General features: G+C 39.3%; 2 protein-coding genes across 2 annotated transcripts; one reads left to right on the top strand and one right to left on the bottom strand.

The window, feature by feature from the left end:
* Positions 1 to 602: 602 nt before the first annotated feature.
* On the bottom strand, positions 603 to 2,600 carry LOC121973841. Its single transcript, XM_042525186.1, has 2 exons — positions 2,019 to 2,600; positions 603 to 1,702 (listed from the first exon to the last, which is right to left on the bottom strand). The coding sequence occupies exons 1-2, from the start codon at positions 2,326 to 2,328 to the stop codon at positions 1,671 to 1,673; spliced, it is 342 nt and encodes a 113-aa protein (XP_042381120.1). The 5' UTR covers positions 2,329 to 2,600; the 3' UTR covers positions 603 to 1,670.
* Positions 2,601 to 4,898: 2,298 nt separating this feature from the next.
* On the top strand, positions 4,899 to 6,614 carry LOC121973840 (uncharacterized protein At3g28850-like). The gene has a single exon (XM_042525185.1). It carries the CDS (start codon positions 5,157 to 5,159, stop codon positions 6,420 to 6,422), a length of 1,266 nt encoding a protein of 421 aa, XP_042381119.1. The 5' UTR covers positions 4,899 to 5,156; the 3' UTR covers positions 6,423 to 6,614.
* Positions 6,615 to 17,713: the final 11,099 nt, after the last annotated feature.

Below are 17,713 nucleotides of genomic sequence, written 5' to 3'. Positions count from 1 at the left end.
GAATAGTCCCCATAATTATATCTGTATTTAAACATTAAGTTAGTGACAACCCAAAGCTATTTGGTCCTTTTGCAGTTTTTAAGTGTGATATCATTCCTATGGATGTCGCATTTGTAGGTCCATTAGTTGTATGGTTGAGCATGTTACAAAGAGGATCAAGATAAATCCATCTGAGCTGAAGGAGCTTTGGACTAGAACAAAGGAAATGATAATGTTATTATAATTTTCTTTTCTCTGTGTAGTTAGTTATACACCTCAAATCATTCTCATGGTCCTCTCCTCCATGAGATTCATGGCATATTGCTGTCTAAATGTTAGATCTTACAGAGAAGCCTAAGCTTGGATATAGTTTTGTTGTTCCACTTGAGCTTAAAACATGCTTGAGGGCTTTAAGAGTATTACACTCACCTAATCTTTCTACATCCAACAAGGTAATGATCTGAAAAAGAAATAACAAATCATTTGAGACAGCTTTTGCTCATATGCAATAGCCTTACCCTTATTTCCTATAGACAAGTAAACGGTTGAAGGATATGAGACTTGTCGTTGAGTTTATGTAAACTATATGTATTGATTGTTTCCTAGATTGATGATATTCTTCTTCTTTTTTTTATCAAGTTTGTTTTAAACAGTATATCTCGTGCTAAAGGATGTGATCTGGTGTTAAAAGCTCCAGCATCTCCATGCCTATTAACACAAGGATGGAATAGTCTCCTTTTTATCAATGACAGTCTGATGGTGTTATAAAAACTATTGAAAAAACAAATTATCGGCTAAAGCAATCCTATTTCTAGAAGAACATTTGCAAAGTGAAACATGCATTTGAAATAGAAGAGGCTAGTAAAAGCATTCACAAACGTCACTAGGATAGCTATTTTAGTTGAACCACACAACATGAAGAAATTCTAATTTATTTTCATTATGGTTTAGATAAAAGGTTATGCCCCAACTACTCAAGTTTCGCGTTAAGCCCATACCCATGCATAGTGCAATGACAATTGCAAAAAGGGCCCAAAGAATTGATCTATAACTGACAGATCAGAAAAATATAAGATGGAAAAGAAAAATACAACTTCCTCAGAACTTTTTCTTTTTTGGATAATCTAAGTATCCAACTTTTCGAACCAACCGACTAATCCTAGAAGTCATCGGCCCAGCCTCACAGAAATTTCCCACCGGCCAAGGATAAATCGGGAAGCGCTTGCAGAGGCCCATCCAAGCAGCCACCGTTCTTAGAGTTGTCATCACACTGGAAAAAAATTCCTGCAGTGTGCCGTAGCTAGGATTCAACCCTTAGATGCATAATTAACCATTTGAAGGGCCTAACCGCTACACCATTGCCCAGGGGGCAACTTCCTCAGAACTATTGTTATTACATAGCATAGATAAATCTGGTTAATAATGTAATCAACTAGAATTAACCAGAACAGAGTGGCTAATTCCAATGGTAAAAAGGCTCTCAACTTTATTGATGGTATGAATGATATACCTTTTTGATTGAATTACTAACCCCTTTCTAGGAGTCAGAAGATGGCAAATGCGCTTTGCTCCTTGTAAGTATCCTAATTACAACTTCATGACTGTGGTTCTTATGCTTTATCATCCATCTCATATAGTACCTAGGCCAGCCTTTGAATACGCTGAAGACATGTTCACTTCAGGTCTCCTTCTCACAGCAGTATGTGATTACAGGTGGCAAAAGCTAAAAAGGGAAAAAATTACCAGTAAGTTTTAAATTAGTAGACAGACTAAGATACAGGATGGTACAAATTTGTCATGAATATTAATGATAAAGATGCAACAAAATAAATACCTCTGTAACTTATGAATATGACTGGATATCATAGTCACAGAAATTGGCATTGCAAGTGAGTCTTGATTTGGTTTTTTAGTTAAATAAGGACCCGTGAAAAGGTCTTACAATTTGCACCACAAGAAGTCAAGAAAAAGTAGGTGCGCTGGTCCACATAAATTGTGTTCTGAATATGCAAGTTGAAATTTTCTATGTCCAAGCTTACCGAACAAGCCGAGGACCGTGAACAAACACCTTGCAGTGAGCGGCACCGCGGTCGGCGTCGGAGGCGACGGCATCGAGTAGGAACTCGATGAGCTCGTCCTTTGTGCTAGTCCCGAGGACATCGTGGACCGCGTAGGAGTGAGCGGCGGAGGGGAGGCTCCCGCCCCCCTCCCTAACAACCGAGCCGCCGAAGAGGATCCGATCCTCGTCTTCCGCGGGATTCTTCCACTGCTGAAGAAACGACGCCGGCCGGTCCCTCCTTCTGGACGTCCGAATTCGCTTGCGCTTCCTTCCGTTGAGGTGTTCGCCATGGCGGAGGGATCGATCAGATGATCCGGTAGCGTTTCGATCGTATTTTTTCTGCCTCCGACGTCGGAAACGGGCGAGTTGAGCGGACGAGTCGAATCGTCCGATCAATCGGTTAGAATTTGGGCCTCAGATAGCTTGGCCCAACTCCGTATGTCCATTTGACGTAAATTGGTCTGGGACAATTTTAGGGTCAACCCCGATATTTAAATTTTATTATGGGTCTCATCGCAAAATGTCTCTCTATAAATTATTAAAATAATAATAATAAAAAAAACATAAGTTCCGTCGAATAAAATGGTTTTAACTTGCACAAATGAAGGCTTCGAGTTCACCACCTCTAGTTTAATGGATAGATCAAATGATTCAAGCTAGCTACCGATCCACATTCGATCGATATATCAGTCGCTAATCACTCTTCACTTTCGAGTCTAATTTGTTCGAATAACAACTATACAAATCCAAGAATGGCACGGCATGTGCATCGCTATTCGATATTCAAAAGTAACAAATGAAAAGAAAGCTGAGAAGAAAAGGTCCCATAAGACAATGGCAAGCACATGGATGTCTGCTAAAAGACTAGATCTGCAAGTTGGCAAGTTGATCTTTGAAGAGAAGAAGTAAAGGGACTCGGTGGTGCGATGTCGATATCTAATACGCTCCATCTGGTTAAGGAGTTGGCTTCGAGTCATTCTCCCGATCGAAGTCGATGCCCGAATCATCGATAGAGTCCTGTCGATCTTATTGTTTAGTTAAATCCCATTTAACAGGGTCCTTGAATCATGGAATGAAAAATTGTTTTTTTTTATTAAACAAGAAAAAGGGTGATGAGTAGCTTGACTACTCCACTACAACTAAAGAGGAAATGTAAAGTGTTTTCGAAGAATTGACAAACCCTCAACAATGGCAACAACCAGCTGCTATTGTTGGCCACTTGCATTCGAGCACGTTAAAAGAATACGGAAAAAGGGCACGGCCTATAGCACTATAGTTGGGTCGTCGTGCATCCTTCGATCAAGTCTACGACAAGATCGTGCGGTCATCGGGCCATCACGCATATAGGTTGTAGGTGAGTTAAGTTGGTTTATTCGACCATGTGGATCGAGTCTCATAGCTTACTCATGGGCAAAGTATAGTAGCCTAGGAGCTCGATCGGGCAATTAAGATTGCGCCTACGAGTTAGCTGATCAACAAGAAAATATCCACCAATTAGACATGTCTGATTTCACTCATTTTAGTTTCTCCATTTCTAAGACAGTGAGAAATCCAAGAATATTCTTCATTATTTATTTTGGCATCTTCGAAAGTGCTACATTATCATGCTAACTTTTAGTTAGAAAGTGCTATTGATCTCTGAGAAATCAGGCCCACATTAGAGTTGATCTGAATCAGTCCAAACCTGAAGGATATGAATCAGCATTATCATATAGTAGTAGTCTGATTCAGATCAAACCTAATGTGAGCTTGATTTCCCAAAGACTAGGATCACATTTTACCTTACAATTAGTATCGTTGGCTTACTTGCAGCCTCAGAAATCCACATGACTTGAAATGGATTCAATCTGACTTATCTGTCTAAGTCTAATCCGATCTGTCTAGGTCCATTAATAGATTTTTGTCAAAATCCACCGATCGGTTTAGATAAGTCTGATTGAACTCATTTCATATCAAGTAAATTTCTAAGACTATGAGAAGTACATGGTGTCTTCCATTGTTTATTTTAGATTTCATTCAGGATGGTATTGCGTTTATAACCACCGAGCTCTCATACAACAAAGAGAGAGTGAGAGACATAATGAGGTCACACACATCCAAAACTCAAAAATTACTTTTTAATTAGATTTTCTGAAATTATGGCTCGGATGTATTGAAAATTAACATATAAAAAATTAATATTAACTAAAGAGGTAGAACGAAAAAGTCATCTAAATCAGTGCACCCTTTGGTCATTCTCAAAATATAGTACGTGATTTAAAATTTTCTCAAATCTAAGTGTATGCTTTGGTAAATTTTCAAAGCATAAGAGGTTTCAACACATTTATAAGCACTAGAAATTCAAAAACATAAAATAATACGAAGTTTAAATTTGATTAAATTGATAGTTATATTTTGGACTAGTATGACTATAAATATATATCATGTTGCTCCGTATTAATCTTGAGCTAGATTGACAGCGATGCTGACGAGCATAGTCATCTTTACTATCATATATCACTTTACTCCATCGGGTATGACTATGTGTTTATGAGAATAATTCTTTATCATAAAAAACTTATGTAGAAAAGTCATAATTTTATGATGAATATTATATGCGTCATCTATTTTTATAAATCTATTATGTGGTAATCGATTCGACTATATAATAATTGATTGTAATTATTCGTAATTTATCTTTTTCGTATTAATAGTTGACATAAGCTCTGAGGGCAAGCAAAATCACTTTTGCTGGATTATCTATTCTGCCATTGTTGCTAGCCTAAGGTGACATTACAAAGCATGCTTCGAAGACAGAATTTCACAAAGTGTTTCATCGGTTTGAACATTATTGAAAACATTTTTTATTGGACTAATTTATTTTTTTATTTTTCATTTAAAAACATTGCTATTAGAATCACAGTAGTGGCTTGAAGCTCCTTTCCAGCATCATCAGCGTCGCTCTCGACTTTACCTCCTTCATCGCTTTCTCAGCGTAAAGCTCTCTGTTTCAGCTGCCACATTCTCCTGCAAATCCATCTTTCTCGGATCCCGACGCCATCGGAATCAACCATTCCTGATCAAAATCCAATCTTTTCTTCGATTTCGCCTCAAAATTCCAGCTTGACGTTGATTATCAATGGGATGCACGATCTCGAAGCGAAACCGGCGCGATCGCCGGCGGCCGCCGGCGTCTACTCTTGCCAGAAGCCAGTCTCTTCCCCTGGACCGCAAGTCCAATGCCGCAACCGGAGGGGAGGCCCGCCACGTCGTCGGCCTCGCTTCATCCACTCTCGGCCAGGACTCGGCCGTCGCCGCCGACGAGGTGAAGCATTGCGCCGAGAAGGCGGCCGTCGTCGAGGGGAATGCGGACGTGTCTACTACGATTGCGAAGGGCAAACTTTGGTCGGAAAAGATGAGCGAGAGAATCCCGAAGACGCCGACCGAGACACCGCCGAACGAGCCGGAGGCCATCGACGCCGCGGTGCTCATGGCCGGGTTGGAGGAGGCCGCCACCGCTCGCTTCTCCGTCACCACCTTCGTCGACCGCCACTCCTTCTCCTTCTACCCGATTCACGATTCCCAGACTGTTCTCAAATCGGTCCAAAGCACGACCATCTGGAGCACAGGCGTGACTTTTCAATCCCCGCTCTTGAAGCCGGCGGCGTCGAAGATCGACGATAATGGAATAACCGCCGGAGATTTCGATCCTGAGGTACTCTCCGCGTTCCGAAAAGCCATGGAGGAGCTCTCTCCGCAGCACCCCTGCCTCCTCCGTTCACCGGAGTCGCGGACTCTTTTCTACCAAGACAGAATCGATCCCAAGAAGCCGAATCCGAAGCCGGGCAAGGCGGCGGAGCAGGGGAAGGTGGTGCTATACTTCACCAGCCTCCGCGGCGTGCGGAAGACGTACGAGGACTGCGTTCTCGTGCGAATGATCTTGAAAAGCTACGGCGTTCGCGTCGACGAGCGGGACGTGTCGATGGACAGAGGATTCAGGGAGGAGCTCGCTGTGCTGACGAGCGAGGCAGGGGAGAAGCAGAGGAAGGAGAGTCTCCTGCCGGCGGTGTTCGCGAACGGAGGGTACGTGGGGGGAGTAGAAGAGGTGCGGCGGATGCACGAGGACGGGCAGCTGCAGGGGGCGTTGGACGGGTGCGAAATGGCGGCGCCCGGCGAGGGCGGCCTGCCGTGCGAGGGGTGTGGGGACATAAGGTTTGTGGTCTGCGAGAAGTGCTCGGGGAGCTGCAAGGTGCCGGCGGCGGAGGCGGAGGCGGAGGACGAGGAAGAAGAAGTGGTGGAGTCGGCTGCGGAGGAGGCGGAGTGGGAAGACTTAGGCGGCGGTTTCCGGCGCTGCGGGGCTTGCAACGAAAACGGATTGGTCAGGTGCCCTGTTTGCTGTCTTTGATGAGGTTGGCGATGTGATTCACCAATAGTGTGGTTTGGATGCCAATTTTTAGTTCCTTTTTTTCTAAATATTTTTTTTCTTTGATCTTGAAAAGAATTGGCAATTCAGAGTTTGTGTTTCAATTAAATGGCAAGCAATTATGTTTGATTGATTTGTCTACTAATGAAATTGTTTGGTGATATTCATTGTTTTTATCTTTGTATTGTGTTGTAATTTTAACTTACCTATAAACCCTTCTTAGAGCAATCATTAACCTAGAATGATCAATAGTATAACATCTAATATAGTATTAAGACAAACAGTCTACAATTAAAGCACATCACCACACGCTAATCCACCTCCTCTTTATATGTTTTCACGACTATCTCTAACCTCTAGATTGTAAATGAACAAAGTCTACATAAAAATTCAATGAGAAAAGGTAAAGGTTAGGAATTAAAGTTAAGAAGGTTTAGGGGAGATCAAAGAAGAGTGGAATAATGATCTCTTAGGGAATAATTTTTATGTGAATTTTTTTTATAAAAAGAAGGGGAAAAAGTTGTTAGAGGTTTGTGATGATTGCACATGCATTTCCACTCCAAGGTGTAGGGCTCTATAAAGCTAATCTCATAATTGGGTTGTTATTTCATGAACTAAAGCTTGTAGCTTGTAGCTTGTGCTTCCCTTTGAGAAAGTTGTCTCATGGCCTATATAATTTAAGAACCCTAAACCTAGTAAAATGGAGTGTAGAGACAACACCTTGCATTTGTTTAAGAAACCTACATGGCAAATATTTCGTTTCTTTCATCTTAGGATGTCGCTTAGGCCTAGTCTTTTCCTTGTATCCTTTTCGTTTTCTCAATTTAATTCTAGCTTGCTTTGTTTTGTTTTAGCCGTTTTATGCTGATGATTATTTTTTATCTCCTATGTAAATTAATAGTCTAGTGAGGATGATTGAGTAGAACCACACATTTGAGATTTCATGGTATCGAAAATGAAGAGGTCAATCACTTGGACACAAAATGAAGAAAACAAACTTAGATAAAAGGTCAAGAAGCTCAAGAAGTTGGCATTGATGGCTGATCACTTTGAGTACTGATGCGAGCTTAAACAATTTCAGGTCATAGCTAGTTCCTCTTAATTTGTGGATTTCATTCAGGTTGGTGCGGATGTAAATGATTCTGATGATCACATTGAGTTCATAACCGCGATGATGATGCACAGATGTAAACTAAAAAGAGAGGAATTTGTATGAGGTTGTTTGATGATAAATAGCTATATCTTGCTCTTATTCCTTCTTATTATTCTATGAATCCTCAAATCGTTATGATTGTTGTGAATTTGTTACCATGTACAAATCCTTTTGATGTATGGATGTATTGTAATTGTATCGATAACATGTGAGTAAAAGAGTCTAGAAATCCAAATTAACAAACCAAATATAGTTGAATCATCAAGCTCCCATCAATGCAAGGTTCTGAAGAAATATCTATTATACGTAACTTTGTCTTTCATTACAAAAGATTATTTTTGCAACTCGAATACATAATCTATATGTTACATAGCAACAAATTTATTATTTGCAATGTCTGAGGTGAATATAATCATCTTTTACTATAACAAATTTTCTGTTGCATCAAAGTTCCCTCTTTCATATGTTAGTGTCAGTTTTAAGAGTAAATCATGAGAAGATTGATATGACACTATTATATTATATTTTAACAAAAGGTAACATTTTATCTTTATTATATTTGCTTTAAAGTGCAAATTTGAGTAAATATAATAATGACATAGAGAGATAGGTTTTATTTTATAACATATCAATTAGTTAAATTGATTGTAAGATACTATAGATGTATAAAACATTGTTCTCAAATTTTTTTAGTCAAATATTAATATAAAAGGCTGATATTAATGCACTAAGACTAGTATGTAGGTTAACTGATGACTCAATCCCACGAGTCATGAATATAAGATATCAAATTAATACATTAGTATATATATTAAAGAATATATACTGAATTAACTTGCCATGAAAATATTTCATGAATTGTTATATAAGTGTCATAAATATTGTTATAAGACTATCAGTCTAAACAAGTATTTGACCTGAAGTCATTATAGTTCCCTACATAATGAGTTGTGTACTTTAGTATTAATAAATATCACCTGTAATAAGGTTGATTATAAAGTTGTTTACTAGTATGCAATAGTTATACTTAGAGATATGAGTGATGTGGATAGAAATTGTTTCTTCCATATAAATGTCCGTGAGCCACTTGATTAAGTATGACTACTAAAATGGATGATCATTCTCAAATAAGTCATTATGAGATATTGAGTTTATTTAATTAAGTCTACTTAGAGATCAAGAAACACATAGATTGATGAGAGATGCCACGATTTATGCTTCATAAATCAATCTAGATATCATGGATAAAAGACGACATTCTTATTACTTGGGTAGTCATAATGCATTGTTAGATGTCACTTATTGCTTGTGCCTTTAAAATATGATTTTGAGTCATTGCCAATGTTATGAGAACATATCGAGTTACACATAGAGAGCGCATCAATTTAAAGTTTATTTTATTTTAATATGACTAAAATAAAGTGGCCTAAGTTTTAAGTCTTAAATTAGTTTTGGATCTTAAACTAGTGAGGGTTAGAATACTGGAGAAAAGGAACGACAATGCGCAATTCGACTTCAAAAATTAGGAACGAAGCAGAAGTAGAGAATTCTTATTCTCAGACTCAGATAACAATAATCAAGAATCAAAGTCCCCCGCCACCCCCCCCCCCCCTAACTCAAAACACCAAGTACTTATAAATTACATAATGCAGAAAACTAAAAGAGTGGTTGGTCTTCCAATGTGACTTTTCACTTTCCAATCCAACTTTGAAGCTTCATAACTTTGAAAATGCTTCACATATGGGAATGAGTAATATATGGTTGGAAAGACAATTGAATTAGCTTTCCAATGCCTCCAGCCTTGCATGATTTGGACTTTCCAAGAGATAGTTATGACCCAAGAACTGAAGACTGCCAGACTAAGTGAACCTGGCCTGCATCATCTTCTCCATGCGGGAAAGAACTCGTCTCTGAGTTCAAATCGTTTTCTCCATGATAGGGAGGTAAATCACGAACATTGAATGTAGGATGAGTGTGTATATGTGTTGGTGGCTCAATTTTGTATGCATTATCATTTTTTTTTAACACTTGGCAAGGATCTATCTTCTTTTCTCTGAGCTTGTTGTATGCACCAGCAGGGAAACTTTCCTTCCTCAAATAAACCCAAACAAGATCTCCTTCTTTGAAAACCTGAATTCATCGATGAACATCAGCAACTCTTTTATAGGACTAATAACTTTCTAACAGCTTCTTCTTCACTTCTTCCTGAATTCGTTCTGTAGTTAACGCGAAGTCTTCAACCTTTTTGCTAGAGGTTGGAACTTTAGTAAGGTCAAGATAGTGAGTTGGATTCCTTCCATAAACAATCATAAATGGACTCTTTCCAGTAGAACGATTGGCCACAGAATTATAAGCAAACTCAACTCTAGATAGGATAGCATCCCATTGCTTTGGTCTCTTGGAAGCAAGACTCCGAAGTAAATTTCCCAATGTACGATTCACAACCTCAGTCTGTCCATCAGTCTCTGGATGATAGGAACTGTTGTAGTACAAACTGGTGCCCATTTTTTCCACAAGTTCCTCCAGAAATGGCTCAGGAATTTTGTATCACGATTTGACGTAATAGTCTTTGTCAATCCATGAAGTTTAACCACCTCCTTAAAATAAAGATCAACAATATATGAAGCATCCATGGTCTTTTTGCAAGGGATGAAATGAGCCATCTTTGAGAAGCGATCAACCACAACAAAAATCGAATCAAAACATTTTTGTGTTTTGGGCAACCCAACAACAAAATCCATGCTAATAGCTTCCCAAGGAGCATCAGGAATAGGCAATGGAGTGTAAGCACCAGAATTTTGACTTTGGCCCTTGCAACTTTGGCAAACTTGGCACCTCTTCACAAATTTTGCAACATCTCGATAAAGAGTAAGCCAAAAATACCTTTCTTTGATCAACAACAGAGTTTTATCTCTTCCAAAATATCCACCAAGTCCACCACAATGAAATTCTTTGATGAGGTATTCTCTAAAAGAGCATCTAGGAATACACAAACAAGTTCCCTTAAAAAGGAAATCCTCAAGTAAACAATAGTCTTCATACTTACCTCCCTTACACTCTTGATAAATCCCCTTAAAATCTGGATCCTCCGAATACAGGTTCTTAATGGCATCAATTCCTTCAAGCTGGACCGTCATGGAATTCAACAACGCAACTCGTCGGCTAAGCGCATCCGCCACTTTATTGAGTCTCCCACTTTTATACTTCAACATAAAAGTATACTCCTGTAGAAATGATACCCAACCAGCATGTCTCATATTCAAGTTTGCTTGAGAGTTTATGTGTTTGAGGGCTTCATGATCTGAATTAAGGATGAATTCCTTCTGGATAAGGTAAGGTCGCCAATGGCAAAGGGCTTGGACAATTGCATAGAGCTCCAAATCATAAGTGGAGTACTTCTTCCTTGTCTCATTCAATTTTTCACTAAAGAAGGCGATGGGATGACCTTCTTGACTAAGCACTCCCCCGATACCCACATGAGATGCATCGCAATCTACCTCAAATATTTTTTCAAAGTCTGGTAATGCAAGAACAGGTGCACTAAAAAGCCTCTCCTTGATGTATTGAAAACTTTTCTCCACTTCCGAAGTCCAAATAAATTCTCCTTTCTTCAAACAATCTGTCAAAGGAGCTGCAATGTTGCTAAAGTTTCAAATGAATCAGCAGTAAAATGAAGTCAATCCATGGAAACACCGCACATCATGTAAACTTTTAGGAGTAGGCCAATTCTCGACAGCTTTGACCTTTTCTTCATCCACCATAATTCCTAAAGATGTCATAACAAAACCAAGAAAAACTAGGCGGTTGATCATGAAAGAGCACTTTTTGAGATTTACATAAAGTTTATCCCTTCTCAAAGTCAATAAAACAGCTCTTAAATGCTCAATGTGATCAAAGGATCAGAGGTATTTTGTCTATACACAAGAATATCATCAAAATAAACGACGACAAACTTACCAATGAGTTGGTGAAGAGCTTGATTCATTACCCATATAAAAGTATAAAAGTGCTCGGAGCATTAGATAGGTCAAATGGCATAACAAGCCATTCGTACAAGCCTTCTCTAATTTTAAAAGTCGTCTTCCATTCATCTCCTGGCTTGATTCTAATCTGATGGTAGCCGCTTCGAAGATCAATTTTAGAGAATACTTGAGCACCTGCTAACATATCAAACATATCATCAATCCTTGGTATAGGAAACCTGTACTTGATGGTGATTCGATTGAGTGCTCGGCTATCAACACACATGCGCCACGAACCATCTTTTTTTGGAGTCAAAAGTGCAGGGACAACACATGGACTTAAGCTTTCCCTGATGTAGCCTTTGTTTAATAAATCCAACACCTGCCGTTTAAGCTCTTCATGTTCATTTGGACTCATTCGATAATGAGATTTGTTTGGTAGGGTAGCTCCTGAAATTAAATCAATATGGTGTTGAATTTCCCGTAAAGGGGAAGACCATGCGGTAATTCTTTCGGCGTGACATCCTGGAATTTTTCCAATAGAGCTTTGACACAATTTGGTGCTTCCATAGGCTGTTCCACTATTTTTGCCACCAAAACATAGATCATACAACCCTGTTGAACCTTTTTCTCAAGCTGCGGCAAAGTGAGTAAGGCATTCCCCTCCTCCTTCATAAAGGATTTAGGGTTGCAAATATCTTTACACGCCAAAAGGATAATTTCAGTTTTACCCACCATAAATGTGTAAGTATTTTTTCTACCGTCATGAATAGCACTTCTATCATATTGCCAAGGTTGACCCAAAAGTATGTGTCCAACATCCATAGATGTTACTGTTGGATCGTAGAATTTCTCTAGAGGGGGGTGAATAGCGATTTAAAATTTTTGAAAGAGTAAGCACAGTGGAAAAGTAAACAAGGCAAAGAGAACACAAGGATTTACTTGGTTCGGAGCTTTTGGCGACTCCTACTCCAAAGCCCGCGCACAAGGGTGCTTTCGATAGGTAATTCACTAGCAATTCGAAAAATATTTACAACTTAAAGTACACGAATGCTAATAAATAAAAAATACTAACAAGAAAAAGAAGAATGAAAAAGCAAAGTGTTGTCAGCAGCGTCGCAAGAGCACCAAAGATCAAATCGTGAGTTGTTGTTGGAGCTTCAGTCTTGACCCTCCTTATATAGGAGGTTCGGGGCGCCTGGAACCTTCAGGGCGCCCTGATTATGACGTAGTCGAGCCAATCAGGGAGCTCCACGCGGCGAAATGATGTTGAGGATAATTTTTCACCTCCGGGCGCCCGCAACCATCCCGAGCGCCCCCGAACCCTTAGTTTTTAGCAGATTCTTTCCTTCAAGAAAACGTTAGTCCGGAGGCATATATAAGATATATCCTGCAACACAGGGTATTAACACAGTTTAAAATTAAGCAGAATATTACTTAGATTCTGTCTATCCGAGACCGGAATCTAGTCAAGATCTCGACTTAGAGTTCTGAAATGGTTCTAAGTCAGATCGGCGCCTAAATTCCCTTCCCGGGAACGCGTCCTCATAGTCACTCCCGTCCAGTGACTTACTTTCACTTACCTGCCAGACGTTCGGTCAACCCTTCGACCTATCTGGGCTTCGCGCTAGCTATCTGGTCAGCCCGTCGACCTAGCTGGACTGCGTGTCAAACGTCCGGTCAGCCCATCGACTTAGCTGGGCTTCGTGCTAGACATCAGGTCAGTCCGTCGATTTGTCTGGGCTTCTCCTGCACACTCGGTCAGAGTGTTATATAACAACGAAACTAACTTAACCTATTTTGTCATTCATCAAAACTTGAGTTAGACCGTTAGTTCTAACCGCACCAACAATCTCCCCCTTTTTGATGCAATGACAACCTGGTTAAGTTGATGAAAAAGTATGCAAGTAAAACAAGCATAAGGTTGTTAAGTTAAATTTTGTTATTTTTATTATTTGTTTTGTTTAACTAACTTAACCTCCTAATCCTCCCACTTTAACATTCATCAAAAGATTAACATAAAAAAAAATGCAAAGTAAAAATAATCTAGAAATGTAAGTCAGATTATCCTAGGAGAGTTTAAATTTAAAAATATAGACAATTTTCCATTTACCTCTTAACCTTTGTAAAATAGCTAAGTTTTGAAAAAAAATAGCTGATCTAGCAAAATAACTTAGTAATTTTTACAGATTAATTTTTAAAAGATAATTTTTGTAATCATAAATTTATAAAAGCTAATTTTCAAGTATAAGTTTATTGAAGCTAACTTCATAAAAGCTAAGTTTAGAAATTCTAATTTTCAAGCATAAATGTATAAGTACATAATTTTCAAAATAAATTTAAACTTGAAAAATCCAATTTTCAACACAAAGTAAGATCGAACTTTTAAAATCAATTTTCAAAACCAAGTTTCGAAGTTGTCATTTTCAAAATTGCCTTTGAAAAGTTTAAAAGCATAAATCTAATTTTCAAAAGTGATTTTTAACTTTCAAAACTAATTTTGAAAAATCCAAAGAAATTTTTAAAACACTTAGGTTTGATTAAAAAAAAAGTATTTTTCAAAAATTAATTTTAAAATAAGTATAAAAATGATTAACCTCCCCCTGAACCTGACATTACAAAAATCTGTCTAACTAGTTAGTTACTTACTATCTATTAGAGGATAGCAACTTTCACTTGGTTAGTCAAGTTAAGTCTAATCATCAGGTAGTGTTTCACTAAACTGAATGATTTAACTTGATTAATATATGTTTGGTATTTAACGCTCAGACTTATATCGATGCACTGACATAAGCATCTTAAGTCCAGGCAATTTGCCTATGCATCTCACCCTTTCTATGTTCACAAACAAGGGAATCCTAAAGTGTTGGTGAGATGCTCAAGTACTAGCCCTAGGGGCACATGCTGTTGGAACCCCAAGGTTGCTTTGGTGTAATTAACAAGTTAAGTTAGGTCCTGTGTATTTCTAACCTTGTATCTAAGTGTGCAGGAGCTTAGGAGCACAGGTAGTCGAGCGGAAGATGCAACTAGCGAGAAGGATGACACGCGGTGTGTCCGAGGGGCGAGGCGCTGCGGAAGAGTACACCGGTGGGCGAGAAGGAAGCGTGCGGTGGTTACGAGGGACGAGAAGCCGGAGCGGAAGACTGCTCGGGGAGCAAGAGCCGCAGCTAGCGAGAAGGTCAGACGGGGTGCGACTGAGGGACAAAGACTGCGGATGAGTACGCTGGCGGACGAGAAGGAAACACGCGACGATTTTGAGAGACGAGAAGCCGGAGCGGAAGTCTGCTCGAGAAGACCGGAAGTTGGGTTCGGGTGAGCCCTATTTCGGATGGTAGAGATCACCCAAACGAGCGGACGACTTGGTCTGAGGCTAACGGGGCCGGAGCAGAAGACCTGGAAGGAAAAAGTCAATGGGGTTGACTTTTTCCTCCCGGGCGCCCGGAGCTGTCCAGGGCGCCCGAAACAGTCCGGGGCGCCCGAAACCCTTCCGGGCGCCCGAAGTTTACTTTTTCACAAGATCGAGTTTTGACTCGATCTGAACGTTGGGGGATAAAGTTTATCCCCCCCCCAGGACGCCCGGAACCCTCACGGTGCCCCGACCAAGGCTATAAATATAGCCTTGGTCCAGAAGCTTTTTCAACAATCAGAACGAACTCGAGAATTGTAATTCCAATGCTTGTGTGCTTTAAGTTTAGAGTTGAGTTTCTATTTTCTGTGCTTAAACACTGTAAGAGGCTTCTCCGCCTGAAGGAGATATTCTAGTGCGCTTCATCTTCCTTGGATTAACAACCTCCCCGGTTGTAACCAAGTAAATCTCTTTTGTCTCTTACTTTTAGTTTATTTGTTTAATTTATTTATGCAAGTGTTCTGTTGAGAGTTCGAGAAGGGTTGATTTTGTTTTTGTATTTTCAGGTTATTCAACCCCCCTTTTAGTCGACCTGCAACGATCCAACACATGCTTTCTAAGGGATTATTCTAGTCTAAGGCTAAAACTGATTTGAAATTCTAAAAATAGGAAATTTTGAAAATATAAAAGCGTTTTACCTTAGAATTTTAAAATAACTATTTTTTAAAATAATTTTAAATTTCCTAATCTATTAGACAAATCAGAATCAATCATTTTAAAGTCGAGATATACCTAAGTCGGAGTAACCTAGAATATCAAAAGTCAATGTCAAAGTCAAAATACAATGATCATAATAGAATATACATAGTGATCAGGGAGTCTATCGAGATGAGGAGGGGGGTGGTCTGAATCCCAAGGAATGGAACATCTCGATCAACTCAGCCTGACGGATCTGGGCATCCTCTCGGGAACTGGATAGATCACGTTGAAGGTCTGAGATATCCTATCTCACGTCTCGTCTCAAGTCGGAGACCTCCTGCCGAAGACTCGTCATGGATAACTCGAGTCCGGCAACTCGATCGCCTAGAGTGCGATGAGCGGGACTAGGTGCTTGGTTTGGAGGTGGAGGTGATATCGAGGTCGGAGCGTCCTCGCCGAACAACGCGACCATGAACTCATCCTACTCTGCCTCCTCCTGAGCATCTGGGTCTGGCTGGTGTTGTGCCCCCCCTCCGCCAAGACATGACACCATCATCATCTACATGGGCACCCGCTAAAGAAAAGCTCCTAGGTCCTATGACGTCGAACTCAGTCATGGCCCGAACATTACCTTGGGTGACGTCAATATGTAGGTGGGCGAAATATGTCGTCAAAATATGACAGTACGACATATGAACTCGAACGCTGGTGATGAATCCAGCTGAGTAGATAATGGTCTGAAAGATATGTAGACTAATATCTATGCTTAACCTATGGCAAAGGGCATACAAGAGAAAGGAATGAAATGGACGCATCATCGTTATGTCGCGAGTGGATAGTGGTAAGATGCAGAAAACTAAAACCCTATAAAGTGCATAATCGTGAACTCGAAGGCCTACTGATCTAAATATAGCCATTGTGGGTACTCGCTCCCCTCCGAAGAAATACGAGTAAATCGTATCCAGAGTAATGTGTGAGTAGGGATCACCAAATGGTAGATCCCTAGGAGGGTAACATTGAAAAGGACACGTAGATGGTCGTAACTCTAAGAAGTTCTGAATAGTGGTAGAAAATAATGTAATATTCGTACCAGCTACCCAAGTAACATAAGTGAGATAATCTACCCTAACCAAGTTATTATAAAATTCACCACATAAATTTATGTTTACTGAGCTGGTGCAGTAAACAAGGTTCTGCAAGTTATAGTGGTTAATAACCTCTACAACTGGTACACAAGAACGTAAGAAAAACTCTCTATCTAAGCACTTAGTCCTAATAGGCATATAAATGGTCGGCTCAAACTTAATCCTAAGTTCGTCAGTAGGGAACCTAGGGTCAATACTAGCAGTCGAGGGCTCAGCACCAGATCTAGAATGTTTTCTACATTTTTAAAAAACCATACTAAGCAAAAGGAGTCAGTGAAATATTTAAAGGAAACTTAGGAGGGATAAAGAAATATACTGAGGCATCGCGAATAATATTTTTAGAAATGACGACCTCGATTGATTCGTAGCAGCGTAATAACCGCAGAATAAAATTTTAATATTGATCACTCTCACGGTAAAGCTCGGAAAGAGCATTCACAAGAGTGAAGATGATGAGGTGTAAGGGGAGAGGGCGCCCTTGCCTCCCTATATATAGGGGGCTCTGGGCGCCCAGACTGTTCCCGGGCGCCCGGGATTAGCTGCGACGGGGCGCCCGAAGTCCCTTCCGGGCGCCCCCGGAAGGGAATACCAGGGGTACTGCCCGCCTTGGTTTTTTTAAGTTTTTAAAATAGTTTTTAAAAGAATTTTTAAAATAATTTGTTTAAAAATAATTTTTAAAGTTTTTTTAAAAGAATTTTAAAATATTTTTTAAAGTTTTTTAAAAGATTTTTTTCATTTTTTAAATAATTTTTAAAGTTTTTAAAATAATTTTAAAAGTTTTTAAAAGATTTTTTAAAATAATTTTTTAAAGTTTTTAAAATGATTTTAAAATTAATTTTTAAAGTTTTTGAAAGAATTTTTAAAATATTTTTTTGAAGTTTTAAAAAGAATTTTTAAAGTTTTTAAAAGAATTTTTAAAATAATTTTTCAAGTTTTTAAAAGAATTTTTTTCAAATAATTGTTAAAGT

This window comes from Zingiber officinale, chromosome 4A (assembly GCF_018446385.1).
Source record: "Zingiber officinale cultivar Zhangliang chromosome 4A, Zo_v1.1, whole genome shotgun sequence".
Classification (NCBI taxonomy): domain Eukaryota; kingdom Viridiplantae; phylum Streptophyta; class Magnoliopsida; order Zingiberales; family Zingiberaceae; genus Zingiber; species Zingiber officinale.
The sequence above is the reverse complement of the archived record's forward strand: the minus strand, read 5'-3'. Positions and strand labels throughout refer to the sequence as shown.